Source organism: Theobroma cacao, chromosome 1, assembly GCF_000208745.1.
Source record: "Theobroma cacao cultivar B97-61/B2 chromosome 1, Criollo_cocoa_genome_V2, whole genome shotgun sequence".
Taxonomy (NCBI): domain Eukaryota; kingdom Viridiplantae; phylum Streptophyta; class Magnoliopsida; order Malvales; family Malvaceae; genus Theobroma; species Theobroma cacao.
In genome coordinates this window covers 5,158,537-5,169,054 of record NC_030850.1, presented here as the reverse complement: position 1 = coordinate 5,169,054, position 10,518 = coordinate 5,158,537, and the positions used below count along the sequence as shown (strand labels likewise).

General features: G+C 33.7%; 1 protein-coding gene across 2 annotated transcripts; it reads right to left on the bottom strand.

The window, feature by feature from the left end:
• On the bottom strand, window positions 1,034–9,922 carry LOC18611548 (probable LRR receptor-like serine/threonine-protein kinase At5g10290). Of its 2 annotated transcripts, none has more exons than XM_007047858.2 (12): window positions 9,683–9,922; window positions 8,120–8,262; window positions 7,274–7,406; window positions 7,033–7,104; window positions 5,529–5,672; window positions 5,342–5,413; window positions 5,094–5,159; window positions 4,831–4,901; window positions 4,564–4,707; window positions 3,482–3,823; window positions 2,430–2,824; window positions 1,034–1,673 (listed from the first exon to the last, which is right to left on the bottom strand). In XM_007047858.2, the coding sequence occupies exons 2-12, from the start codon at window positions 8,184–8,186 to the stop codon at window positions 1,359–1,361; spliced, it is 1,821 nt and encodes a 606-aa protein (XP_007047920.2). In that variant the 5' UTR covers window positions 8,187–8,262; window positions 9,683–9,922; the 3' UTR covers window positions 1,034–1,358. The 2 variants fall into 2 exon arrangements, with proteins under 2 accessions (XP_007047920.2, XP_017969289.1); XM_018113800.1 differs by lacking the exon at window positions 9,683–9,922 and adding an exon at window positions 9,358–9,376.

Below are 10,518 nucleotides of genomic sequence, written 5' to 3'. Positions count from 1 at the left end.
CAACACCAACAAAGGAGATTATTTGATTTACACATGACAGGTAACATTGTAAATCAAATAATCTCCTTTGTTGTTGTTGTGTATGAATGAGTGATTTTAGTGCAATGCAATCTATAATAATATAAAAATAATTCTATAAAATTTTAGAATTTTTCTATAGAAGAGAAATTTAAACTTAATTTTTACACAAAGATAAATAAATATACCTATTATGGAATCAAATAATTAAGTAAAAAATTATTTATATTTATTTCTTAATACGATAAATTTTTTACACTTAAATTATTTGACTTATTAATAAGTTTATGTATCATTTACTCAAAATTTTATATTTTTTTCAAATTAATTTTTAAACATCTCAATTTTATTCAATTCAATCCTTATACTATATATTTTTATTCAATTTTGTTCCTATGATATGGCGTGGATTTGTTTTGAAAATTTTTTTTGCTCGATTTGTCACATTAGCATTGCCATGTGGCACTTTCTGTCAATATTACCACATGGCACTACCACGTCAACATGTCAATACCACATCATCATATTAGTGCTACATGACACTGCCATGTAATCATATCGATGTCGCATGCCACTGCTACACCAACAAATATTTCGTCATTATCTTAACAGAAAAGATAAACGCCTTTAGAAAAAAAGACTAAATTATTTCAATCCTCAAAATTGAGGAATTAAATTACTTCGATTTTAAGTATAGAGACTAAATTGAAAAAAATACATGAGACTATATGAATACTTTCGAATTTTTTTTAACGAAAGTAATTAATGTAATATTTTTGTCTTTTCATTTTGGAACAGCTATAAAGTTGAGGCTTGTTTAACTTGGCTGACGATCATGTGTTCCATGTAAATCATATTTGTAGGCTTGTTTTTCTCCTTTTTTAAAAAAAGAAAAAAAAAAAGCAAACTATCATATATTGAAACGTAAATGACCATATAAATAGACCAACCCAATCCAAATTGGCTATGAACAAGTTAACCGGTTCTTTAACCTTGGAATTAGGAGAATAATAACTGGAAACAAGATTAGTAAAATTCTGAAAAATCTTCAATATTCTACGAAAAACCACATGATGTTGAAATACACGATCATATACTTTCTTGAGGTTTGCTCTTTGATGCAACAAACACATACAAGAAACCTTGAATAAAACATGAAGAACAGGAGAGCTATGACACAATGCACATAAAAATATGATGCCATCTCCTTTTGTTTTTTCTCTTTCCCTATCATTGCTCAAATTAAAAATTTGCTCACCCAATGAAAACATAAATTACCTAACCTACTAATAGAAACTAGAATGTTACATGCTTTTAACAAGCAGGGGGAATTCTTTCCCTCATCTTCCACCAGATAACTCAATTGCATCCTGGTTATATAATGAATCTTCTCCCCAGTCAAATCTCCTTTGAAGTCTTTCATACTCTTGCCTACGCGTAACTTCAACATGCTGCCATTCCTCCCACCTCTCTGCCAGCCCCTCCCCTTCCAGCATCCTCACCACCTCTGACATTGCTGGACGGTCCTCTGGTGATGCTTGGGTACAAAGCAATGCAACTTGGATCATAGCCTCCACCTCCTGGATGTTGTAATTTTTATTAAGGTTGCAATCTACAATAGCATCTAGCTTTTTCTCCCTTTCCAGCTTCTTGACCTTCACAAACAAATAAGTACCACAGCGAGTGAGCAAAAAAGCCAAATGGTGCAAACCTTGAATCAATACAATCAAGAAACAGCATGTATTTGCAAATCAAACTATTAAGATTTCATCTTCACAGAGCAAATACAAAATTTTCATAGGTGAAATGGAGCCTAAAACTATTTCATTCATTGTTCCCGACTGACATAACAGTAACAAGATATGGCCAGCAATGCATACCCTTGTCCTATATCACTCGCTTAATATATAGGTTAAGACTCAAGACTTAGTATGCTTTCTACTTGTGCAAAAAATCTAATTGAACTCCACTGTGACAATAAAAACAGACTTCCCATACAAGTTCAGAATATTTTATTTCCCCAGTCCTGTCAAGAGTTAGAATTGAACCAACAACAGCACCCATCCTTCAAATCAACAATACAAGCATGCTCATTATGGGTAGTTAAGAGAACCCAAAATTCAGTACCAATAAGGTAATACGGCTGCAATGGTTACATACATTTCAATTTTATTACCTGAGACAATACACACACAGACACACACGGGAGGTGCATGTAGCGACACAGTAAAAATTTGTGGTCACTGTGTAAATACAGCATTAGACTAACAAACAACATATATTGCTCCAAGTCCAACTTATGGTGGCAGCATTGCTGAATGAATAGCATGCACATCACACAAGCATATAAAGGAAAAGGAGAAAATCATATAAGCAAAAGCCAACACAATTATAGATAGGTGTTATCTCACATGATCAAGCAGCAAGACATCATCTTCTTCTTCCAAGCGTGAAAAATCAATTGCACGTTGACCTGTTACAAGCTCCAGAAGCATAATCCCGTAACCAAAGACATCTGTCCTTTCTGATGACTTCCCAGTGGACAAGTATTCAGGTGCTATGTGGCCCATTGTACCACGAACTTGAGTTGTCACATTTGTCCTCCTCACATCCACCAACTTTGCTAGGCCAAAGTCACCAACAACTGCTTCAAAGTCTTCATCCAATAATACATTAGCTGCTTTCACATCCCGATGAATGATCTTAGGATTGCAATGTTCATGAAGGTATTCCAGCCCACGTGCTGCACCTAGGGCTATTCTTTTTCTTGTAGGCCAATCTACAACAGGTTCACCAGGTTTGAGTTCTGCAGCAGCTCTAGATATTTAGTCAACCATTATAGGAAGGTCCCTAGATTAACTGAATATTTTAAAAAGAATAAATTAAATAAATTATTTATTTGAATCCCAACTGCAGTTCTGCTTTAAGAATGACAATAAATTAAAATTTTCTCCTTTTCAAATTCTTACATGCACTTAGTCTACAACCTCTACAGTTTAATTGAATTCCAACTGCAGTTATCTACAAAAGTAAGAAGTCTAGACAAGTGTCTTTGATTGAAGATTAGAAGTTTGAATATTATATACAAATGATGCTGAAAGGAGAAAAGATAGAAAGCTTGAATATCTTCCACAGTTACTTTAAATTACTAAGTTGAACTACCTCACCATTGTACAACAGTAATCAGCTAAAGAGCATTCCCTTTATCTAGGCAGGCTAAAAAAAAGGCAATATTCATTATTCTTTTCAGCTGAGTTAAAAGCTGTTATATCAACCCTGACAAATTACTTACATTTGAGTGTTATTGAATATGTGTGTTCTTAGTATATACTCAAAATAGAAGATGTCATGTTTGCATCTATAACATGCAGAAATTATACACTATGTTTCTTAAGAAACTCAAGATCAAGAGTTAAAAGCTGTAATAAAAGTCATGTTTTGAATTAAATTCTCAAACTAATACCTCGAAGACGATACGCCACACTTAAATTCTGCATAAAAGGATAGACCAAAAGGCGTTCTGTTGGAGTCGTGCAAAAGCCAATCAGCCGTAAGAGATTCCTGTGAACAGCTACACTTATCATCTCAACTTCGCGTTGAAAAGCTGCATCTCCTCCAGGACTTTCAAAATCAGTTAATCTCTTAACTGCAACTTTTGTGTTATCAGAAAGCACACCTTTATAAACCTTTCCAAAACCTCCCTGTCCAAGAATATTCTTTTCACTGAAGTTATCCGTAGCCAACTGTAATTCCCTCCATGCAAACCTTCTCAATTGACCAAAAGCAATTCTTCGGTCAACTTCACCTGAAGAAGCAAATTTAAGGAGTTTCAGAACAAACTACCAAAATATGATGCACAATTCATTGTTTAATTAATGTCAAAGGTGAAAATTTGGTTCATAAGCACAGTAGAGTAAAACATATATGGCCTTCCTAAACAGTAGACAACCATAAAAACTAGATTTGAGTTTCACAAAGCAACATCTACCAACTTCTGAACAATAATTTAAATAATTGCAAATTACAGATTTTTTTTTGTATGCTATCTGAGATTTCGTCAGAGTTTTGAATTTCAACCAAGTTCTAACATTTTATACAAGGCACCCACTTGTACTCCAGAAGTTTTCATCTTCATCACCATTAATTATAAATGTTTCTCAAAAATAGCAAACTTGATCCTGATCCAGATTTAGGTCAGAAAACCTTATCCCAGCAGCCAAGTATATTAATATTTTCTTTTTGGCAAGAAAATTTACAAATGAAACACACACAAAAAAAAGGTAGATTTAGAGTTTAATGTTCACTTACTGAACTAATATTAATCCCTTGTCATATGGATTTAATGGACTAAAACCATAGAGGCAAATTTAAGTAAACCTTGACCTTTTGACCATATCACCCAATAGATGGAAAAAACTGTTTGATCCCCCAGCAGGGAGACAAGACTAGGAAAGTAAACAAGAGAAAAACTTTAACATAGACATAAAAAAATCATCAGCAACTGGTTGTCATTCAGAATACTCAAAAATGAAAGTTAGCAGTAACCTGCAACATCTACAAACACTTCACGCTTGTAGCCTTTCTGTCTACCCTTGCACAGGAAAAACAGCAACCCACCAACAATAAGAAGGATTATAAATCCCCCAACCATTCCAACAATGATTCCAACCTTTGGCTTCTGCAAAGAACCTGCAAGCAAAGAGAAAAGTCAGAGATAGCTGGTCAAATTATGGTGCAAGTTTAACAGGTCTTCCTTTGAAACCATTAAATCATAAAACAATGTAATGGAGTCAAAATCGTTAATCCAATTACCTGAATCATTTCCATTTGATACACAACGGTGAGGAAAATTTTCACCACAACTTAACCTATTTCCTGTAAAACTGAAAGAAACAAAGCCATGTCAGGTTAAGTCACTGCTGATAAATATTTGTCTATGGTGTTGTGCACATACACTCTTGAGAAGAGAGAGAAGGTAAATACACAGATATCAAAATCAATGAACTGTTTACAATATCTTTATTTCTTTGTATTGCGAAAATAGAAATAAAACAATTAATCAAAGACAAACATACTTGTAAATTGGAATACGGAACAAATGATCAGGAACTTGACCACTAAGATCATTCGAATCGAGCAGACTGCAAAAACAGTTCAACCACACCATCAGAAACTTTAAAATGTAAAAAGAGAAACAACTCACATTCAAGTTCAAAACTTTACAAACTGGAAAAACATGGAGCGATTCATTCGGCACTTAAGCCTTATTCAATTAGGTAATGTTTTTCCATACATTCAGATATCATTCAGGATTAATACTTACAGATTGATCAACTTTGGAAGATCTGAAATTGACTGAGGGATTATTCCAGAAAGATTGTTTTTACTCAGTGTCCTGCTTGAACGAAAGAAAGAATGCTTTCCTATGGAATAAGTTGCAAGATAATGCCAATATATAGAAACAAATAAAAACCTTAATGTTATAATATAAAGGGCATTACATTACTTACAGGAATTGGAGCTTTTTAAGATTACCGAGGGAAGAAGGTATTTCTCCAGTTAAATGATTATTTTCCAAATCCAAGCTGGTCAAGCTTGACAAGTTCCCTAACTCTTTTGGTATCTCACCGGTTATACCATTTCCTTTCAACGTACTGCATGATGAATACACACAATACATAAATATATAAGCACAAAAGATTCAAGCCAAGTCCATTATGAAGCGTACACAAATATAACGAATTCAACAAAGTTGTTCACATTACATACTAGTAAAGCAAATATGAACTTGGATATAGCAGAAACTTGCAAATTCAGCGTATGCTTCAAATTAGTGATAACTATCAACCCTAGCATTTTATTATAAGGATTTTCCAATGATACAAGATACAACTAACTAAACATGCAGCATGCATCACATATTTTTTTCTCCAATACTACGAAAATTATGAAGCTAAATATTAATTCCATCACTAGATTCAGCAGCACAGTCTGCACAGTCCTATGGAATCAGCAATCCTAGGTAGCTACTTTCCTCTCTACACTTGAGATCAATATTCTTTGTTAAGCTTTATTAAGCTACTCACTTTTCTCAGAATTTTTCAGAAGTCTCCAACATATTCATATTATTTCATGAGGGAATTAGATTCTTCAGCCCCATCATATTAGAAGAACATAGAGCCTAGTAATGCTGTACAATACAAATCAGTAGACTGTATGAACCATGACATGATGGTAATGATAAATAGGAAAGGTTAATGCACTGTTTTATAGCAAAGAGATTTTGTTGTCAACCCTAAGAAGTTGGAAATATAAGGCTTTTAATGTTACTTGAGCTAAGTATCGTGCAGCCTTAGCAATAAAGGGATTTGAATATGGAGTTCAGCAAACATCTTTGAGACTTTTTCAACTCCAATACACCACCAACAGCCACTATCTACCTAGGCATATTCAAGTTTTAGGATCTCAATCCTACTTTAGGCTATCCCTGGTGGTACTACCACCACATAGAACATCAAAAATAACATCTTATAGGAAAGACATTCCTTGTCATTTACTTTGCGCACATACTTACTAACTGAAATACCAGTAGTCTTTATTTAAAAAAAGAGGACCCAACACTTATACCCCAAAGATATATGTTAATGCATATTAAGAAGTTCCCTATCAGGACTGGTTTAGACAGACTAACTAGAGATGTCAGATCGCTTCCTTTTTTTTCTTATTCTTTTTTTATTTTTTTCTAATAACTATCCTGCTTGCTAGTGATGCATTTTAATGCCTTGATCCATGGTACCCAAAGAAATAACAAATTACATCAGAAAAGAATCAAATTTAACCGCTAAAGCACAGACGAACAATTATCATAACAAAGAAAAGAGTTTTCATCACTATAGGTAAGATACACATGGATTTATTCACTGGAAATCAAAAAAATGGCCTCAGCAGAATTCAATATATCAAGAACATAAATCATTGAAATCAATTGCTTGCTCAAATATGTTCCATACATACAGTGATGAAAGAGTCTTCAGAACTCCTATTTTAGGGGACAAGGTGCCAGGAAAGTTCATGGATGACAATGTCCTGAAAGCAAATTGACAAAATAAGGGTAACTATATAATTGAGTAACAGATAAGCAAAGAAACAAAATATTATTTCATGAACAATTAAATCATATAGGCATATAACTGTGAGTTGTGACTATGCATCATAGTCAAGAAGAAAAATTAAACTAAAATAAAGAATTACTTACACAGAAATGACATTATTACTAGGATCACACATAACATTTGACCAAGTGCAAGGGTTAACTTGATTTGGATTCCAATCTGTCAACTGATTGGCTGAAGCATGGAGTGAATTCTTCAATGCAAATAAAGCATCTCCTGAAAAGAGATATGGAAATTCATAATCTAATTAAGCAAACAAATAACCCGCTCTGGCCTACCCAGGTGTAAAGAATCAGTATCTAAATTCAACGAAAGTAAGAAGAGGAAATAAAATTATCAAGGAATACCATCTCAATATACCACACAAAGATGCACTCATGCATGAACCTCCATACACCTCTTCATAGAAATCAGGGTGTTGACCATAATGATATCTTATCATTGCTATTATTTAGAATATCAGACACACATCAGCCCAAGTTTCCCAAAAACTCAACTCAGTAACATTTCAGTAGATGGAACACAGTATCATATAGTTTGATTAAATTTAAATAAGCAAACAATTCTAGAGGCCTCAGTAACTCAAATCTGACTGATAACAGTTGACAGACAGTAGGGAGGTGAATCCCATTGAGAAAGAACAAAAGCCTCAGGCATCTTATTGTGTTTCTATCTTCACTGTACATCTAAACACTATAGCATCAAAGAGTACCCAAAACTCCAAAGATATTATAGTTATGTGTAAAATAATTAGACATAAGTTGAGTTTAACATTGAAAAGTAAAGAAGGAAATACACATACAGACACATGCATATTCTGGATGATATCTATCGTCAAATTTACAACAAGTAGTGAAATCCAGATTGCTTCAACAAGTGAAATGTGTACATGTTTGATGAATAAATGTCAAACAAGAATAACTCTTTACCTTGAAAATCAGCAGATACAAAAGAAAGCAAGCAAGCCAATATAAGAACACCAAGAAATAATTCCATCTTCAGCAAAATCAACCCCAATTATCAATGCCATAAAATACAAAATCTCTTATGAGCATTCAAGTGACTTCCATATCTGCAAAAACATCCAGGAAAATGTTATTCAGTTAGTTTATTCAAATGGTAAATAAAAAGTCATACTATACAAAAATTAGTTTATTCAGTTAGCATTCTTGGACACATATCTGACACTTCCAAACAGGCATTGGAAAAGGTTTAAGAAAAATTTAACATACCCATTTCCACATTCACACCTGAATCCAAGCAACATTGGCAGTAAAATCAATATTCTAGAAAGAGAATAAAAAAACAAAAAGGCTCCCATATGCACAAGTTTGTGTTAGCACAATCAGTCAAATAATGAAAACTAGCCACCTTCAAGGACCACCTCTGGTGCTCTTGACTCACATCAAGAATTTTACAGCACTTACTAGAGCCTCTACGAACTGGGTGGGTGGGGGGGCATTGGCAGGAAATTCTCTTCTGTTTAGCTTATGACTTACATTTCAGTGACATTTTTGAAAAAACTTCACAAACATCATTTCAAGTAAGTTTTAGTTTCGGTGACCATAAACTTTATAATGAAAAAATAACTTCGTAATTTTTCTTTGTCTCACAAAGCACTTCATTTTTGCAAAATCATTCTCTTCTTTCTTTTTTTTTTTTTTGGGGGGTGGTACAGTGGAGGGAATCGCACGACTAAGAAAATTAACAGGAAAATGAGCCTGGGGAAAGCTATGTCCCCAGCATTAGCATGCTAAAATTCTTTTAAGATCCAATTTGAGTTAAAATGCATAAAAGGGACAGACCAATATAGGGCTAGGGTGCAGCCAAGGATATAATTAAAAATAGTCTTCTTATACCTACAAGAATGTCGAAATAAAACAAAATATCAATAAAACTGTGGTTTCGGTTATAACATGAAGCTATTAGTAACAACTTTTCCATCAAAATCTTAGTTATATAATCTAGAGAAAAAATGCCAAACAACATCCCAATAAACTCAAAACTAAAAAGGGCCCTATCCAGATTGCAGAAAAGCAAATGCAGGTTTTAACATTCAGTACCAGACAAATAAAAGCAAAACTAAGGAAGGACAATTCCAATTCAAAAACAATGTTTGGATTAAAAACAGAGAAAAATATAAAACGATGGAAACTTTGAGCCTAACCGAATTCCTTCTTTTAGTTTGGTAAAGAAAGCGCAGCCAGTTAGCTCACAGAACTGGACAAGTCTAAAATCAATAACTAAAAGGAGCAAAACTGAAAAAGTCAATGAATTTCAATTTTTTTTTTAATCCCAAACATTTTCCGTGAATAAGAAAGGAATAACTACAACTTTCAAAACCCCTCTCCAAAAACAATGAATTAACCAAAAACCAGAGAGAAAAGCAATAACGAGTCACTTAAGAAAACCCAAAACTTAGAATCTCCAAAAAGAAAAAGCAAAGAGAAAAGCAAAAACGTACAACTTGGGTTAGGAAGAAAGTTGCTTACCTTTGAGATAGCCATCAGATTGGAGAAGAAAAAAAAATGGGTGTTTTCATTTAAAATTTAAGATGGATCATGAGACTTGAAAGTGAAAGAATCAAACTTTGATTTTCTTTTAATCTGTATATTAGAAGGAATGAGCTGGCTACTGAAGGAAAGACAGTATATTTGTTTTGAGTTTTTTAAAAAGAACACAAATCTAATGAGAAGCTTCTGTCTTTTTGCTTTTCCCCTCTCTCCATCAGTCTTCTCTTTATTTATTGTCTTATTTTCTATTAAATTTTTGGTAGATATACAAAGACTTTTAGAAAGAAACTCTGCAATTATTACTCTCTGTCTCTCTCTCTCTCTCTCTCTTTCTTTCTTTCTCTTTCCTTCTCAGACTGTGGGTTCGTGGATACAATGTGTGGGTTCGTGGATACAATGTGTGGGTTCGTAGTGACCAGTTTAGTGGTTCACCTACGCTGTAGCCTGTGACCAAATCTAAAATCTTTGGGATTTTTATTACCTTTTTTTGAGGCTGAGTTTCATTGTTACAACGCAACAAAGCTGTCACAGGCAAATAGAATGAGTTGTATTGCCCAGGTTCACTTCACTGCCTTTTAGTCTTACTGTCTATTATTTACTTTTTCTCTGGGTTGAAAATTACTGGTACTTAATTCTGTCTCATTTGTTGGATATGTCTAGAGTTAGGGAAAACGTGGGATTGCATGTTTTGTCTGGATTTCGGTCTTTTTCGGTTGGAATATGTCGTCTAATCTTAGAATTTCAACCTAAACAAATGAACTGTAACAAAAGAAACTAAAATTAAATAGAAAGGATAAGATAATTGCAAGGTGCAA